Source organism: Nyctibius grandis, chromosome 5 (assembly GCF_013368605.1).
Source record: "Nyctibius grandis isolate bNycGra1 chromosome 5, bNycGra1.pri, whole genome shotgun sequence".
NCBI classification, from domain to species: domain Eukaryota; kingdom Metazoa; phylum Chordata; class Aves; order Nyctibiiformes; family Nyctibiidae; genus Nyctibius; species Nyctibius grandis.
Genome location: NC_090662.1, coordinates 92,341,792 through 92,359,233, shown reverse-complemented (window position 1 = coordinate 92,359,233; position 17,442 = coordinate 92,341,792). Strand labels below are relative to the sequence as shown.

The 17,442-nt window shown below is 56.4% G+C and overlaps 3 protein-coding genes across 5 annotated transcripts; 2 read left to right on the top strand and 1 right to left on the bottom strand.

Moving 5' to 3' along the window:
• Positions 1–5: 5 nt before the first annotated feature.
• On the bottom strand, positions 6–3,450 carry LOC137664086 (gap junction delta-2 protein-like; the record flags this gene model as incomplete). Its single annotated transcript, XM_068401813.1, has 2 exons — positions 3,353–3,450; positions 6–615 (listed from the first exon to the last, which is right to left on the bottom strand). Coding segments are annotated over exons 1-2 (681 nt in total), but the record flags the coding sequence as incomplete, so codon positions are not given.
• Positions 3,451–5,731: 2,281 nt separating this feature from the next.
• Positions 5,732–7,158, top strand: SELENOW (selenoprotein W). Of its 2 annotated transcripts, XM_068401450.1 has the most exons (6): positions 5,732–5,814; positions 6,097–6,121; positions 6,206–6,259; positions 6,340–6,414; positions 6,588–6,695; positions 6,794–7,158. In XM_068401450.1, exons 1-5 carry the CDS (start codon positions 5,780–5,782, stop codon positions 6,660–6,662), a joined length of 264 nt encoding a protein of 87 aa, XP_068257551.1. In that variant the 5' UTR covers positions 5,732–5,779; the 3' UTR covers positions 6,663–6,695; positions 6,794–7,158. The 2 variants fall into 2 exon arrangements, with proteins under 2 accessions (XP_068257551.1, XP_068257550.1); XM_068401449.1 differs by having other exon boundaries at positions 6,588–7,158.
• A 1,697-nt stretch (positions 7,159–8,855) lies between these two features.
• On the top strand, positions 8,856–13,734 carry LOC137663848 (histone H3.3A). Of its 2 annotated transcripts, none has more exons than XM_068401448.1 (4): positions 8,856–8,980; positions 10,307–10,453; positions 12,331–12,484; positions 13,570–13,734. In XM_068401448.1, the coding sequence occupies exons 2-4, from the start codon at positions 10,326–10,328 to the stop codon at positions 13,696–13,698; spliced, it is 411 nt and encodes a 136-aa protein (XP_068257549.1). In that variant the 5' UTR covers positions 8,856–8,980; positions 10,307–10,325; the 3' UTR covers positions 13,699–13,734. The 2 variants fall into 2 exon arrangements, with proteins under 2 accessions (XP_068257549.1, XP_068257548.1); XM_068401447.1 differs by having other exon boundaries at positions 8,857–8,980; positions 10,310–10,453.
• Positions 13,735–17,442: the final 3,708 nt, after the last annotated feature.

Genomic DNA, 17,442 nt, shown 5'->3' with positions numbered 1-17,442 from the left:
AGGTTGAGGAGGACGCAGACGCCGCTGACGGCGAACATGAAGACCAAGAAGACGGTCTTCTCGGTGGGCCGCGACACGTAGCACTCGACCTCCTTGACGCAGGGGTAGCGGTCGCACTCGAAGATGGCCGGCACGTTGAAACCGTAGAGGAAATATTGCCCCGCCAAGAAGCCGATTTCCAGAGCGTTCCGGAAAACCACCTGGATGACGTAGAAGCGGGAGATGCCTTCTTGGCGCTTGGCTTTGGAGCCGCGCGGAGGCCGCGGCGGAGGTGGCACCTCCTTGGGTTCCTCCTTGGAGGCGCCGTTGGTGGCCTTGGCCTTGGCGGCGTCGCGCTCCAGGAGCGGGGGGAGGAAGGAGAAGCGGCGCTCGCGTTGCTTGGCCGCCTGGTGGACCGAGTAGGTGATGAAGCAGAGGCTGGGGGTGCAGACCAGAATGATCTGGAAGACCCAGTAGCGGATGTGGGAGATGGGGAAGGCCTTGTCGTAACACGCCTGGTTGCAGCCGGGCTGGAGCGTGTTGCACATGAACATGGTCTGCTCGTCCTCGTAAACCGTCTCGCCCACGATGGCCACGATGAGGATGCGGAAGATGACGACCACCGTCAGCAGGATCCTGCGCGGGAGAGAGGGGGACAGAGGTCCTACCTGGAGCCAGACACATGGGTTGGACCTGGGTCCTACCTGGACCTGGAGATGTGGGTTGGACCTGGACACGTGGGTCCTACCTGGACCTACAGATCCTACCTTGACCTAGACATGTGGGTTGGACCTGGAGACCTGGGTCCTACCTGGACCTGGAGATGTGGGTTGGACCTGGAGACTTGGGTTGGACCTGGAGATGTGGGTCCTACCTCAGCCTAGACACAGGGGTTGGACCTGGAGACCTGGGTTGGACCTGGAGATGTGGGTCCTACCTGGACCTACAGGTCCTACCTTGACCTAGACACGTGGGTTGGACCTGGAGACCTGGGTCCTACCTGGACCTGGAGATGTGGGTTGGACCTGGAGGCTTGGGCTGGACCTGGAGATGTGGGTCCTACCTCGGCCTAGACACAGGTGTTGGAGCTGGAGACCTGGGTCTAACCTGGACCCAGAGACGCAGGTTGGACCTGGAGATGGCGGTCCTACCTGGACCTAGACACGTGGGTTGGAGCTGGAGACCTGCGTTGGACTTGGAGATGTGGATTGGACCGGAAACCTGGGTCCTACCTCGGCCTAGACACAGGGGTTGGAGCTGGAGACCTGGGTCTAACTTGGACCTGGAGATGGGGGTTGGACCTGGAGACCTGGGTCCGACCTAGAGATGTGGGTCCTACCTCAGCCTAGACACAGGGGTTGGACCTGGAGACCTGGGTTGGACCTGGAGATGTGGGTCCTACCTGGACCTACAGGTCCTACCTTGACCTAGACACGTGGGTTGGACCTGGAGACCTGGGTCCTACCTGGACCTGGAGATGTGGGTTGGACCTGGAGACTTGGGTTGGACCTGGAGATGTGGGTCCTACCTCGGCCTAGACACAAGGGTTGGAGCTGGAGACCTGGGTCTAACCTGGAGCTGGAGACACAGGTTGGACCTGGAGATGGGGGTCCTACCTGGACCTGGAGATGGGGGTTGGACCTGGACATGTGGATTGGACCTGGAAACCTGGATTCTGCCTCGACCTAGACATGTGGGTTGGACCTGGAGATGGGGGTCAGAGCTGGAGATGTGGGTTGGACCTGGACATGTGGGTCCTACCTTGACCTAGACACGTGGGTTGGACCTGGAGACCTGGGTCCTACCTGGACCTGGAGACACAGGTTGGACCTGGAGATGTGGGTTGGACCTGGAGACCTGGATCTAACCTGGACCTAGACACGTGGGTTCGACGTGGAGATGTGGGTCCTACCTGGACCTAGACACATGGGTTGGAGCAGGAGACTTGGGTTGGACCTGGAGATGTGGGTTGGACCTGGAAACCTGGGTCTAACCTGGACCCGGAGACACAGGTTGGACCTGGAGATGGGGGTTGGACCTGGACCTAGACACGTGGGTTGGACCTGGAGATGTGGGTCCTACCTCGGCCTAGACACAGGGGTTGGACCTGGAGACCTGGGTCCTACCTGGACCTGGACATGTGGGTCCTGCCTGGACCTAGACACGTGGGTTGGACCTGGAGATGTGGGGTTGGACCTGGACATACGGGTCCTACCTTGACCCACACACGTGGGTTGGACCTGGAGATGTGGGTCCTACCTGGACCTACCTGGAGACCTGGGTCCTACCTGGACCTGGAGACACAGGTTGGACCTGGAGATGTGGGTCCCACCTGGTCACGTGGGTCCTACCTGGCCCTGGACACGTGGGTTGGCCCTGGAGGCCCCACCTGGCCATGGGGGTCCCACCTGGCCCCAGCCCCCCCCCCCCCCAGCTCCTACCCAGCCCCATGGGACCTTCCCAGCCCCACCCCAGGCCCCACCTGCACCCCTGGGTGCCACCACCCCTCACCTTGCCCCAGGGGGTGGGGTGGGGTGACCCCCCGGGGGGGGGCAGTGGGACCCCCAGCGCCCCGTGCGCCCCCTGGCGGGTCAGAGCCCACCCTGGGGGCGCTGTGGGAGCTGGGTTGGGGGGTCCCAGGGTGCCATGGGGGGACCTGGGGGGGCAGTTGGGGGTCCTGGGGGGCAGTTGGGGGTCCGGGGGGCAGTTGAGGGTCCTGGGTGGCCATGGGGGTCCCGGGGGGCAGTTGTGGGTTAGGGGGCAGTTAGGGGTCCGGGGGGGCAGTTGGGGGTCCCGGGGGGGCAGTTGTGGGTCCGGGGGGGCAGTTGGGGGTCCCTGGGTGGCCATGAGGGTCGCGGGGGGCAGTTGGGGGTCCTGGGGGGCAGTTGGGTGTCCCGGGGGGGCAGTTGGAGGGTCCTGGGGGGGCAGTTGGGGGCCATGGAGGTCCCGGGGGGCAGTTGGGGGTCCCGGGGGGGCAGTTGGGGGTCCCGGAGGGACATGGGGGTCCCGGGGGAGTTCCGGGGGGTCCCGGGGGGGCAGTTGGGGGTCCCGGGGGGGCAGTTGTGGGTCAGGGGGGGCAGTTGTGGGTCGGGGGGGCAGTTGTGGGTCCCGGGGGGGCAGTTGGGGGTCAGGGGGGGCAGTTGGGGTCCGAGGGGGCAGTTGTGGGTCGGGGGGGGCAGTTGGGGGTCAGGGGGGCAGTTGTGGTCCGAGGGGGCAGTTGGGGGTCAGGGGGGGCAGTTGTGGGTCGGGGGGGGCAGTTGGGGGTCCTGGAGGGGTAGTTGAGGGTTCCGGGGGGCCATGGGGGACCTGGGGGGGCAGTTGGGGGTCCGGGGGGGCAGTTGTGGGTCCGGGGGGGCAGTTAGGGGGGTCTCACCTCCCGATCATGGTCGAGTGCTGCTGCACCGCCGCCTCCAGCAGCCGCTCCAGGATGGTCCATTCGCCCATGGCGACGGGCCCGGGGGCTCCGGGACCCCCCCGGGACCCCCCCCGGGACCCCCCCCCGGCTCAGCGCCCCCCCCCCCGCCCCCCCGGGCCGCCCCCCCCCCGCCCCGCCGCCCCCGGCCCCCCCCGGCCCCGGCCCATCCCCGCCGCAGCCGCCCGGGAGCGCCGAGCGCGGCCCCGGCTGGGGGGGGGGGGGCGGGGGGGGGGGCGGTGCTGGGCGGACTGGGAGGGGCTGGGGATACTGGGGGATGGCACTGGTTATACTGGGGGGGTATTGGGTATACTGGGGAGGTGCTGGGTGTACTGGGGGATGGCACTGGGTATACTGGGGAGGTGCTGGGTGTACTGGGGAGATGCTGGGCGTACTGGTGTGATACACTGGTTATACTGGGGGATGGTACTGGGTATACTGGGGAGGTGCTGGGTGTACTGGGGGATGGCACTGGTTATACTGGGGGGGTATTGGATATACTGGGGAGGTGCTGGGTGTACTGGGGAGGTGCTGGGTGTACTGGGGGATGGCACTGGTTATACTGGGGGGGTATTGGATATACTGGGGAGGTGCTGGGTGTACTGGGGAGGTGCTGGGTGTACTGGGGGATGGCACTGGGTATACTGGGGAGGTGCTGGGTGTACTGGGGAGATGCTGGGCGTACTGGTGTGATACACTGGTTATACTGGGGAGGCACTGGTCATACTGGGGGAGGCACTGGTTATACCGGTGTAATGCGCTGGTTATACCGGTGTAATGCACTGGTTATACCGGTGTGATATACTGGTTATACTGGGGGATGCACTTGTTATACTGGGGGATGCGCTGGTTATACTGGGGGATGGCACTGGGTATACTGGGGGATGTGCTAGTTATACTGGGGGATGGCACTGGGTATACTGGGGGGCACAGGGTATACTGGGGGATGGCACTGGGTATACTGGGGAGGCGCTGGGCGTACTGGTGTGATACACTGGTTATACTGGGGAGGCACTGGTCATACTGGGGGAGGTGCTGGTTATACTGGTAAATGGTACTGGTTATAGTGGTGTAATGCGCTGGTTATACTGGTGTGATATACTGGTTATACTGGGGGGATGCACTGGGTATACTGGGGAGGTGCTGGGTGTACTGGGGGATGGCACTGGGTGTACTGGGGGGGCGCTGGGTGTACTGGGGGATGGCACTGGTTATACCGGGGAGGTGCTGGGTGTACTGGGGGATGCGCTGGTTATACTGGTAAATGGTACTGGTTATGCCGGTGTAATGCGCTGGTTATACTGGTGTAATGCACTGGTTATACCGGTGTGATATACTGGTTATACTGGTGTGATACACTGGTTATACTGGGGGATGGCACTGGTTATAGTGGTGTGATATACTGGCTATAGTGGGGGATGCGCTGGTTATACTGGTGTGATGCACTGGGTATACTGGGGATGCACTGGTTATACTGGGGGAGGTGCTGGTTATACTGGTGTAATGCACTGGTTATACTGGGGGACGCGCTGGTTATACTGGTATAATGCACTGGTTATACTGGTGTGATGCACTGGTTATACTGGTGTGATGCACTGGTTATACTGGTGGATGGTACTGGTTATACTGGTGTGATACACTGGTTATACTGGGGGATGGCACTGGTTATAGTGGTGTGATATACTGGCTATAGTGGGGGATGCGCTGGTTATACTGGTGTGATGCACTGGGTATACTGAGGGAGGCACTGGTTATACTGGTGTAATGCACTAGTTATACTGGTGTAACACACTGGTTATACTGATGTGATACACTGGTTATACTGGGGGATGCGCTGGTTATACTGGGGGATGGCACTGGGTATACTGGTGGATGGTACTGGTTATACTGGTGTAATGCACTGGTTATACTGGTGTGATACACTGGTTATACTGGGGTATGCGCTGGTTATACTGAGGGATGCGCTGGTTATACTGACGGATGGCACTGGGTATACTGGGGGATGTGCTAGTTATACTGGGGGATGGTACTGGTTATACTGGTGTAATGCACTGGTTATACCGGTGTGATACACTGGTTATACCGGGGGATGTGCTGTTTATACTGGGGGACGCACTGGGTATACTGGTGTGATACACTTGTTATACTGGGGGATGGCACTGGGTATACTGGGGGATGGCACTAGGTATACTGGTGTGATACACTGGTTATACTGGGGGATGCACTGGTTATACTGGGGGACAGGGACCACCACGGGAGCACCCAAAGGTGCCCGGGGCGGGGGGGGCGGCTCGTACCACTGTGCCGGGGCCGGGGGGGGGGGGGGCGCGGGAACCCCCCCCAGAGGCGGGGCGGAGCCGACGCCACTGCGCATGCGCCAGCGCCGCCATGGCCGAGCGGCTCCGCGTCTCCGTGCTCTACTGGTGGGGGGGGGGGAACGGGACTGGGGGGGGGGGTCCCTGTGCCCGGGGGGGGGGTCCCGGGTGCAAGGGGGGGGTCTCTGGTGCAAGGGGGGGGTCCCTATGCCCGGGGGGGGTTCCCTGGGGCTGGGGGGGTCCTTGTGCTTGGGGGGGGGTCCCTGTGGTTGGGGGGGGTCCCTGTGCCCGGGGGGGGTCCCTGTGCCTGGCGGGGGGTCCCTGTGCCTGGCGGGGGGGGTCCTTGTGCGGGGGTCCTCGTCCCACTGACCACCTGCCCCCCCCCCGCAGCGGAGCCTGAGGTTACCGCCCCAAGGTGAGCCGTGCCCCCCCCCCCCACTTCCCCCCCCACCCCCCAAAAGGGGCACAGGGGTGACCCCCCCCCCCCCCCCCATTTCAGTACCAACAGCTCAAGCAGGAGCTGGAGCGGCGCTTCCCGGGCGCGCTGGAGGTGGTGAGTGAGGGGGGGGACACATGAGGGGGGGGGGGGGGCCGAGGTGTGTCCCCCACCCACCCCGTGCCCCCCCCCCCCAGAGCGGCCAGGGGACGCGGGAGGTGACGGGATGGTTTGAAGTGACGGTGGGCGGACGCCTGGTGCACTCCAAAAAGGTGGGTCACCCCCCCCCGGCATGTCCCCCCCCCTCCCTGGCGTGTCCCCCCCCTTCCCCGGTGTGTCCCCCCCATCCCCGGTGCCACACCGGGGCGTCCCCCCCCCATCCCCGGTGCCACACCGGCGTGCGTGAGCACCCTCGGACGCGGCCGTTGTCCCCCCCTCCACCCAGAACGGCGACGGCTTCGTCGACAGCGATGCCAAGCTCCAAAAAATCGTCGCCGCCATCAAAACCCTCCTGGCGTAGACACCGGGGGCCCCCCCGGCACCCCTAACCACGGTACGGCACCGCCGGGGCCCCCCCCGCCGCCCCTAACCACGGCACGGCGCCGCCATCGCCTCTAACCCCCCCCCCCACCCCGCTCACCCCCCCTCCAGCTCCGCCGCCCTCCGCCTCCCTCGTGCTCCATGACGGCGACGACCGAAACGTCCCCCGCGGCACCGGGCCGTTGCCAGACGCCAGCGCGAGGGCGGCGGGGGGCCGGCGAGCTTCGCCCCCCCCTCCCCACCCCACCCCACCTTTCCCTCCGCACTCACCGCCTTCGCCGACGCTCTCCTCAGCCGGGCCGAGCTTTATCTCCCCTGACACACGCCGAGCTGAAAAATAGGGGAAAAAAGCTTCAAAACCAGAGAAATTAGACATTTATAATTCCATATTTAATTATTCCCCGCCCCGTCCCGGTTCCTTCTGTCACTCTCTCGCGGCTCGGTGGCCTTGCTGGAATAAAGTCATGGAAAATCGGTGGGTTTTGGGTCCGGCGTGGGTGTGTTTTGAAGCAGCGAGCAGAGCAGTGCCCTCCGCTCCCACCTCCACCTGCTCCGGCCTCCCCGGGGCCTAATGAACTCTTATTTCCTAATTAACTCCTAATTTCCCTCATTTGGACCTAAAAAAAACACAAGTGGCCGATATTTTCCTGTGACTGTCGTAATTCAGGCTTCTCCCCGCGTGCCCTCTGGTGACTACAGCGAGGGGTCAGGCAGCAAGTTTTCCCCTCACCCTTTTTTATCCCCTCACCCTTTTTTTTATCCCCTCACCCTTTTTTTTCCCTCACCCTTTTTTATCCCCTCACCCTTTTATCCCCTCACCCTTTTTTTTTCCCCTCACCCTTTTTTTCCCTCAGTCTCTTTTTTCCCCTCACCCTTTTTTTATCCCCTCACCCTTTTTTTTATCCCCTCCCCCTTTTTTTTATCCTCTCACCCTTTTTTTATCCCCTCACCCTTTTTTATCCCCTCACCCTTTTTTATCCCCTCACCCTTTTTTATCCCCTCACCCTTTTTTATCCCCTCACCCTTTTTTTTCCCTCACCCTTTTTTTTCCCTCACCCTTTTTTTTCCCTCACCCTTTTTTTTATCCCCTCACCCTTTTTTTCCCTCAGTCTCTTTTTTTTCCCCTCACCCTTTTTTTTTTCACCTCACCCTTTTTTTCCCCTCACTCTTTTTTTTTTTCCCCTCACCCTTTTTTCCCCCGCCCCGTGGTGGTGCTTGAAGTTCACACGCTTCGCTGTAGCGAGCGTCTGCGGACGAGACAGCCCTTGCGCCGAAAATTAGGATTAAAAATAGGATTAAAGCTTGGATTAAAAATAGGATTAAAGCTTCTCCTTCCCACCGCTCGCGACAGCCGTGCTGGGCGCTAAATCCTACCTGAAGGAGGGTTTAGGGGGAAGCGAAGCCCCAACGCTCTGAGGGGGGTGAGGGGCTTTCCCTCGCTCGTCCTCCTGAGGCTGTCACCAAAATGGGGACTAAAACTTAACGCTGGGTTTAGGATTAACGAGCGGGTGTTAATTATCAGCCGAGGGACGTGGGGGATGGCTGCACCTAGGGACAGAAGCACAAGGAAGAGTTGGTGGTGACTGTAACTGTGTTATACCTCCTAGAAGCGGACACTGTTTGCAAAAACACGCAGATAGCTTCAGAAAGTGAATTTTTTATTCATGTATTTTTATATTTATTTTAGCTGAAAGTAAAAATGTAACAAGAGACGTTGGATTCCCTTGAGAACAAGCACAAGCAAGAGTCAGGGATGGCTGTAAGTTTTAAGCGTTATCAGTCCTGGAAGCAGACGCTGTCTGCAAAACACGCAGTTAGCGTCAGAAGCGCAGTTATTTTAGCAGAAAGGAAAATTACTGAAAAGAAAAGTGGTTCTGTTCAAAGGTTACACAGCCAGGCCCTTGTTTAGGCCTAATTTGAGGCCTACTCTTACTAAACCGCCTGGTATCGAGGCCGCTGAAGGCGGGGGCGGGCGGGGGGGGTACAGAAAATCGCTCTGGCTTCCACCGAGGTGGAAACGGGGCTCGGGGGGGCCGGTCCCGGAGCTCAGAGGTTGCTTTAACCCGGCGCCGGGCCCGGCCCCTGCGGTGGGTCACAAGATGGCGGCTCCCGCCTCACCTCAGCCGACCTCCCTCTTCCGCCCCGCCCGCCCGCGCGGTGCATGACGGGTAACGAGCCTCCGCCGGCAGCCCGCCATTTTGTGCCGGGAAAGGCGGGAAGGCAGCGAGGAGCGGCCGCAGCGGCGCGGCGGGAAACTTCCAACGGCTCCAGCGCCGCTGCCGCCAGCCGGGCACGAAGGTAACGGAGGAGCGAGGAGCGCGGCGGGGTCGGGGCCGGTTCCCGGTAACGGCGGCCCCGGGGGGAGGCAGCGGCGGCGGGGGGTGGGCGGCCCGGCGGCGAGGTCGTCTGAGGAGACGCTTCTCCCTTAGTCCCGCCTTCCGTCTGATTGGTTGCGGCGGGGACGGCGACGCTGATTGGCTGGGAAGGGATAGGTCGAGAGAGGTGTCCGTCTAGACGAGAGGTCCCGCCCCGCCGCTTGGCAGCGTGCGAGCTCATTGGCTTGCGCCGCGCCAGCCAATCAGGGGGCGTTTCGCGTGTCACGTGACGCGGCGCGAAGGCTTCTGGGAGCTGTAGTGTGAGGGCGCTCAGGGGCGATGGCGGGGGCTTCTCCCCCAGCGCGGCGCGGCCCTTAAGGCCCTAAAAATGAGGTTTTTGAGCCCTAAAAGAAGGGTTTGGACCCTAAAAATAAGGATTTGGACACTCAAGATGCAGCCTGGACCCTAAAAAAACCTTGCTTGGTGCTAAAAATGCCACTTTGGAGCCTGAAAAGGAGGCTTTGGAAACTAAAAATGTGGCTTTGGACTCTCCAAATGTAGCTTTGGACCGTGAGACGAGGCCTTCTGCCCTAACAATGAGGGTTTGGGCCCTAAACAAAGGCTATGGGTAATAAAAGACAGGACTGGACCCTAAAAATGGGGATTTCAACCCGAACCATGAGGCTTTGGGCGCTGAGAATGATGGGCTGGATGCGACAAAGGACGCTTGGGACCCTGAAAATGAGGGAGAAACCTCTTGGTTCCTCTACGGACCCCACAAACGAAGATTTGGTCCCAAATATAGGGCTTTGGGCAGCCCAGTGGAGAGCTGGAGCTGTGAAACAGGGGTTTGGGCCCTAAATGAGGAGTCTGGAGTGTAAAACGAGGCTTTGGGACCTAAAAAATGAGGATTTGTAAAGCTGAAATGAGGCTTTGGGTTTGGAAAATTCCAGACTGGATCCTAAAACGAGGCTTTGGTAGCTAAAAATGAGGCTTTGGGCCCCATAAATCTGGCTTTGGGCTCTCAAACTCAGGCTTTGGACCTTCCGAATCACACTTTGGGCCTTTAAAATGAGTCTTTGGACCTTAAAAGGGGGGTTTGGCACTTAAAAGTGAGGGTTTGGGCCCGGAAAACGGGGGTTTGGCCCATAAAAAGGTGGCTTTCGACTCGAATTAAAACTTAAGGCCCTAAAAAGGGTCTTTGAGTGCGGCTCGCCCGGGCCTGGGGCAGCCACGCGCCCGCTCCAGGCCCGTCTCAGCGCGGTTCTGCGGGCCGGGAGCCACCCCCGGCCCTTCTCCCCGCCCTCAGCAGGCTCTGACCGTCCGGCATGGCCCGTACCAAGCAAACGGCTCGGAAATCCACCGGCGGCAAGGCTCCGCGCAAGCAGCTGGCCACCAAGGCGGCCAGGAAGAGCGCGCCGTCCACGGGGGGCGTGAAGAAACCCCATCGCTACAGGTAACCGGGGTCACCCGCGGTGGGTGCCGGGCTGGGGGGGGGCTCGGGGGGCCCTGGGCAAGGCCAGGGAGGGGGTGGGGGAGATTTGGCCCGGAAAGGGCGTGATTTGGCATGGAAGGGGGGCCATTTGGCCCGGAAAGGGTGCGATTTGGCACGGAAAAGGGGCCATTTGGCCCGGAAAGGGCGCTATTTGGCATGGAAAAGGGGCCATTTGGCCTGGAAAGGGCGCTATTTGGCCCGGAAAAGGGCGCCGTTTGGCCCGGAAAAGGGCGCCGTTTGGCCCGGAAAAGGGCGCCGTTTGGCCCGGAAAAGGGGCGATTTGGCCCGGAAAAGGGGCCATTTGGCCCGGAAAGAGGCCATTTGGCACAGAAGGGGGGCCATTTGAAAGGGAAAGGGCACGATTTGGCCCGGAAAGGGTGCCATTTGGCCCGGAAAGGGGGCCGTTTGGCCCGGAAAGGTGCGATTTGGCACGGAAAAGGGGCCATTTGACACAGAAGGGAGGCCATTTGGCCCGGAAAGGACACGATTTGGCCCGGAAAAGGGTGCCATTTGGCATGGAAAGGGTGCGATTTGGCCCGGAAAAGGGGCCATTTGGCATGGAAAGGGTGCGATTTGGCCCGGAAAAGGGGCCATTTGGCACGGAAAGGGGCCATTTGGCCCGGAAAAGGGCACGATTTGGCCCGGAAAGGGCGAAATTTGGCACGAAAAGGGGCCATTTGGCCCGGAAAAAGGTGCCATTTGGCCCGGAAAGGGGGCCATTTGACACAGAAGGGAGGCCATTTGGCCCGGAAAGGACACGATTTGGCCTGGAAAAGGGGCCATTTGGCACAGAAAAGGGGCCATTTGGCCCGGAAAGGTGCGATTTGGCACGGAAAGGTGCGATTTGGCCCGGAAAAGGGGCCATTTGGCTCGGAAAGGGTGCGATTTGTCACGGAAAAGGGGCCATTTGGCCCGGAAAAGGGGCCATTTGGCTCGGAAAGGGTGCCATTTGGCACAGAAAAGGGGCCATTTGGCACGGAAAAGGGGCCATTTGGCATGGAAAGGGCGCGATTTGGCATGGAAGAGGGTTCATTTGGCCGAGAAAGGGTGCCATTTGGCCCGGAAAAGCATCCGTTTGACACGGAAAGGGGCCATTTGGCCCGGAAAAGGGTGCCATTTGGCCCGGAAGGGGGGCCATTTGACACAGAAGGGAGGCCATTTGGCCCGGAAAGGACACGATTTGGCCCGGAAAAGGGGCCATTTGGCCCGGAAAGGGTGCGATTTGGCCCAGAAAGGGCACGATTTGGCCCGGAAAAGGGGCCATTTGGCTCGGAAAGGGTGCGATTTGGCACAGAAAAGGGGCCATTTGGCACAGAAAAGGGGCCATTTGGCACAGAAAAGGGGCCATTTGGCACGGAAAAGGGGCCATTTGGCATGGAAAGGGCACCATTTGGCCCGGAAAAGGGGCCATTTGGCACGGAAGGGGGGCCATTTGGCCCGGAAAGGGGCCATTTGGCCCGGAAAGGGCGCGATTTGGCCCGGAAAAGGGGCCATTTGGCCCAGAAAGGGCGCGATTTGGCCCGGAAAGGGCGCGATTTGGCCCGGAAAAGGGGCCATTTGACAGGGAAAAGGTGCGATTTGGCCCGGAAAAGGGGCCATTTGGCCCGGAAAGGGGGTCATTTGGCACAGAAGGGGGGCCATTTCAAAGGGAAAGGGCGCGATTTGGCCCGGAAAGGGCGTGATTTGGCCCGGAAAGGGCGTGATTTGGCCCGGAAAGGGCGCGATTTGGCCTGGAAAAGGGGCCATTTGACAGGGAAAGGGGCCATTTGGCCTGGAAAGGTTCGATTTTACCGCCCCCAAGCGGTTTTTCTCCCGGTAACCGCCGCCATCCCCCGCAGACCCGGCACCGTGGCCCTGCGGGAGATCCGGCGGTACCAGAAATCCACGGAGCTGCTCATCCGGAAGCTTCCGTTCCAGCGCCTGGTGCGGGAGATCGCGCAGGACTTCAAAACCGACCTGCGCTTCCAGAGCGCTGCCATCGGGGCGCTGCAGGTGAGACCCCGGGGGGGCTGCGGCACCACCCCAGAACGATCCCCGTGAGTCAAACCCACCCCAGAACGATCCCCGTGAGTTAAACCCACCCCAGAACGATCCCGTGAGTTAAACCCACCCCAGAATGTTCCCCCTCGAGTTAAACCCGCCCTAAATGTTCCACCTTGAGTCAAACCCACCCCAGAACGATCCCGTTGAGTCAAACCCGCCCCAACACGTCCCCCTTGAGTCAAACCCACCCCAAAACGTTCCCCCTTGAGTTACATCCACCCCAAATCGTTCCCTCTTGAGTCAAACCCACCCCAAATCGTTCCCCCTTGAGTCAAACCCACCCCAGAACGTTCCCCTTGAGTCAAACCCGCCCCAGAACGTTCCCCTTGAGTCAAACCCGCCCCAGAACGTTCCCCCTTGAGTCAAACCCGCCCCAAAACGTTCCCCCTTGAGTCAAACCCGCCCCAAAACGTTCCCCCTTGAGTCAAACCCGCCCCAAAACGTTCCCCCTTGAGTCAAACCCACCCCAAAACGTTCCCCCTTGAGTCAACCCCCCCCAAATCGTTCCCCCTTGAGTCAAACCCACCCCAAATCGTTCCTCTTGAGTCAAACCCACCCCAAATCGTTCCTCTTGAGTCGAACCCACCCCAGAACGATCCCGTTGAGTTAAACCCGCCCCAAAACGTTCCCTCTTGAGTTACACCCACCCCAAATCGTTCCCCCTTGAGTCAAACCCGCCCCCAAACGTTCCCCCTTGAGTCAAACTCACCCCAAAACGTTCCTGTTGAGGTCAACTCACCCCAAAACGTTCCCCTTGAGTCAAACCCACCCCAAATCGTTCCCCCTTGAGTCAAACCCACCCCAAAATGTTCCTCTTGAGTCAAACCCACCTCAAAACGTTCCTCTTGAGTTAAACCCACCTCAAAACGTTCCTCTTGAGTCAAACCCACCCCAAATCGTTCCCCCGTGAGTTAAACCCACCCCAAAACGTTCCCCCTTGAGTCAAACCCGCCCCAAATCGTTCCTCTTGAGTCAAACCCACCCCAAACCGTCCCCCCTCGACTTAAACCCCGCCTAACCCCCCCGTCCCGCAGGAGGCCAGCGAGGCCTACCTCGTGGGGCTCTTCGAGGACACCAACCTCTGCGCCATCCACGCCAAGCGGGTCACCATCATGCCCAAGGACATCCAGCTGGCCCGGCGCATCCGCGGCGAGCGGGCTTAGGGGGCGGTAGGCCCGACTCGGGGTGGGGCGGGGGGTTTTTGGGGTGTTTTGGGGTTTTTGGGGTGGGGGTTTCACTCCCCGACTCCACACGACTCCCGGGGGGTTCGTGAGACTTTTTGGGGTTAATTTTTCCCCCTTTTTTTTTGTACTTTTTATTTTTGGGGGTGTTTTTTTCTTCTCTAAAAAATCTCTACGGTGGGTTTTGGGGTGGGGTGGGGGATAATTTGTGAAATCCCTGTTTTTTCTACACAAACGTGGTGTATTTTTGGGCCTGGAAAGAGGGATTTTGGGCCTCCTCGATTTTGGGCCTCCTCGATTTTGGGCCTCCTCGATTTTGGGGCTCCTCAAACGCCCCCCCGGGTGGGGGACGGCGCCGGTTCCTCCCCCGGCTCCGCGCGTTCCAGCTCTGTACCCAAATAAAGCACCACCCGTCGCCCTCCTTCCTTCCTAATTAATTTCCGTCCTAATTAATCCCCCGCCCATCTCCGCCTGATTATTTATTAGCAATAAATCCCGCCCCCCCCCACCGCGCCCCGTAGGTTGTGGGTCGCGCCGGGGTTTGGGAGGGACCATGGGGGTACGGGGGGGGGGGTGTTACCCCTCTCCCTCTCCCTTTTGGGGGGGGGGTAGGGGGGCGGATTACCCCTGACGTGATCGCTCCTGACACCCCGGGGTAAATTTAGAGCCCCCGCCCTGAGCCGCCCTAAGCAGGATTAAGGGGCCGCAGGGGCCCGGGACGGGGCGCCCCCCCCTCAGACGGAGTGGGGGGGCCCGGGCGGCACCAAAGCCCCGGCGAGGGGGGGGAGGGCCTTAAAAAGGGATTTATTTCTATTAAATAAAGAAATTTTTCTATTAAAAAATAGAGTTTTCTATTAAAAAATAGAGTTTTCTATTAAAAAATAGAGTTTTCTATTAAAAAATAAAGAGTTTTCTATAAAAAATAGAGAGTTTTTGATTAAAAAATAGAGTTTTTGATTAAAAAATAGAGAGTTTTTGATTAAAAAATAGAGTTTTTGATTAAAAAATAGAGTTTTTGATTAAAAAATAGAGAGTTTTCGATTAAAAATAGAGAGTTTTCGATTAAAAATAGAGTTTTCTATTAAAAATAGAGAGTTTTCTATTAAAAATAGAGAGTTTTCTATTAAAAATAAGTTTTCGATTAAAAAAAGTTTTTGATTAAAAAATAGAGAGAGTTTTTGATTAAAAAATAGAAAGAGTTTTCGATTAAAAATAGAGTTTTCAATTAAAAAATAGTTTTCGATTAAAAAATAAAAAGAGTTTTTGATTAAAAAATAGTTTTCTATTAAAAAATAAAAAGAGTTTTCGATTAAAAATAAAGTTTTCGATTAAAAAATGAAGTTTTTAATAGCTTTTAATAGAAATGTCGGGCGCTTTTAGAGCGAGATATAAAATCTAGGTGATTTTCTATAAATTTATAGACTTTATATAAATCCAGGCGGATTTTATATCCCTACAGATATAAATATTGTATAAATATAATTTTTATACACCCAAGGTATAATTTTTATACGTCCAAGGTAGAATTTTTCCATGAGATATAATTTTTATAGAACTTGATCTAATTGATATCAAAATTCTGTCTATTTCTATAAACCAGATATAATTTGTGTAACTGGAGATAGAATTTTAATCTAAATATAGATTTAATTCGATATCAATATGTACCTGTGTAGAGAGGGGTGATTTTTATATAAATCCAGGTATAATTTGATATAAATCTAGATAGGATTTGGTATAAATCCAGATAGAATTCGGTATAAATCTAGATATAATCTGATAGAAATCGAGATATAATTTTATAGAAATCGAGATAGAATTTGATATAAAGTGAGATATAATTTGGTATAAATCCAGATATAATCTGATAGAAGTCGAGACATAATTCGATATAAATCGAGACATAATTCGACATAAATCCAGATATAATTTGATATAAATCGAGATAGAATTTGATGTAAATCGAGATAGAATTTGATGTAAATCCAGATAGAATTCGATATAAATCCAGATATAATCTGATAGAAGTCGAGACATAATTTGGTATAAATACAGATAGAATTTGATATAAATCGAGATATAATTTGATATATATCTAGGTATAATTTTATATAAATCCAGATAGAATTTGGTATAAATCCAGATAGAATTTGATATAAATCCAGGTGTAATTTGATATAAATCGAGATGTAATTTGATATAAATCGAGATGTAATTTGATATAAATCGAGATGTAATTTGATATAAATCCAGATAGAATTTGATATAAATCCAGATAGAATTCGATATAAATCCAGATAGAATTCGATATAAATCCACATATAATTTGGTATAAATCGAGATATAAATTGATATAAATACATATAGAATTTGATATAAATACATATAGAATTTGATATAAATCGAGATGTAATTTGATATAAATCGAGATGTAATTTGATATAAATCCAGGTATAATTTGGTATAAATCTAGGTATAATTCAATATAAATCCAGATATAATTTGGTATAAATCGAGATGTAATTTGATATAAATCCAGGTATAATTCGATATCAATCGAGACAGAATTTGATATAAATCCAGATATAATTTTATGTAAATCCAGATAGAATTCGATAGAAATCCAGATAGAATCTGATAGAAATCCAGATAGAATCTGATAGAAATCGAGATATAATTCGATATCAATCGAGATATAATTCGATATCAATTGAGATAGAATTTGATATAAATCGAGATAGAATTTGATATAAATCGAGACAGAATTCGATATAAATCCAGATATAATTTGGTATAAATCGAGATATAAATTGATATAAATACATATAGAATTTGATATAAATCGAGATATAATTTGATATAAATCGAGATAGAATTTGATATCAATCCAGATATAATTCGATATAAATCCAGATAGAATCTGATAGAAATCGAGTTATAATTTGGAATAAATTGAGATATAATTCGATATAAATCGAGATATAATTCGGTCCCCCCCCTCTGACCCCCCTGGGCTGGGGGGGGGGGGCAGTGGGGACCCCCCCCAAAGCCAATTAGCGCTAACGAGGGTAATGAGTGGCCGCACTTTCCCTGGGCCCCCCCCAATTTGTGAGGGTTTAATTGGGGTTGGGCCCCCCCCACCCCACCCTGGGGGGGCTGGGGCCACCCCCCGGCGCTCCCCCCCGCCACAAGCCACTGGCCACTTGTCCCCCCCCCTTGTCCCCCCCCCTTGTCCCCCCCCCTTGTGCCCCCCCCTGTCCCCCCCCCTCGCGGGCACAGGGATTAGGGTTAATCAGCCCCAAATCCCCGCGGCTGGAAAACGAACTAATCAGCCCCAGTTCCGGGGGGGGGTCCTACTGGGTGGGGGGGGGTCTGCCAGGGTGGAGGGGGGTCCTGTAGGGTGGGGGGGGTCCTATGGGGTGGGGGAGGGTCTGCTGGGGTGGGGGGGTCCTATGGGGTGGGGGGGGGGTCCTGTAGGGTGGGGGGGGGTCCTACGGGGTGGGGGGGGTCCTATGGGGTGGGGGGGGGTCTGCCGGGGTGGGGGGGTCCTATGGGGTGGGGGGGGGGTCTGCTGGGGTATGTGGGGGTCCTACAGGGTGGGGGAGGGTCTGACAGGGTGGGGGGGGGGTCTGCCGGGGTGGGGGGGTTCTTACAGGGTGGGGGGGGGTCCTGAAGGGTTTGGGGGGGGGTCTGCTGGGGTGGGGGGGGTCCTATGGGGTGGGGGGG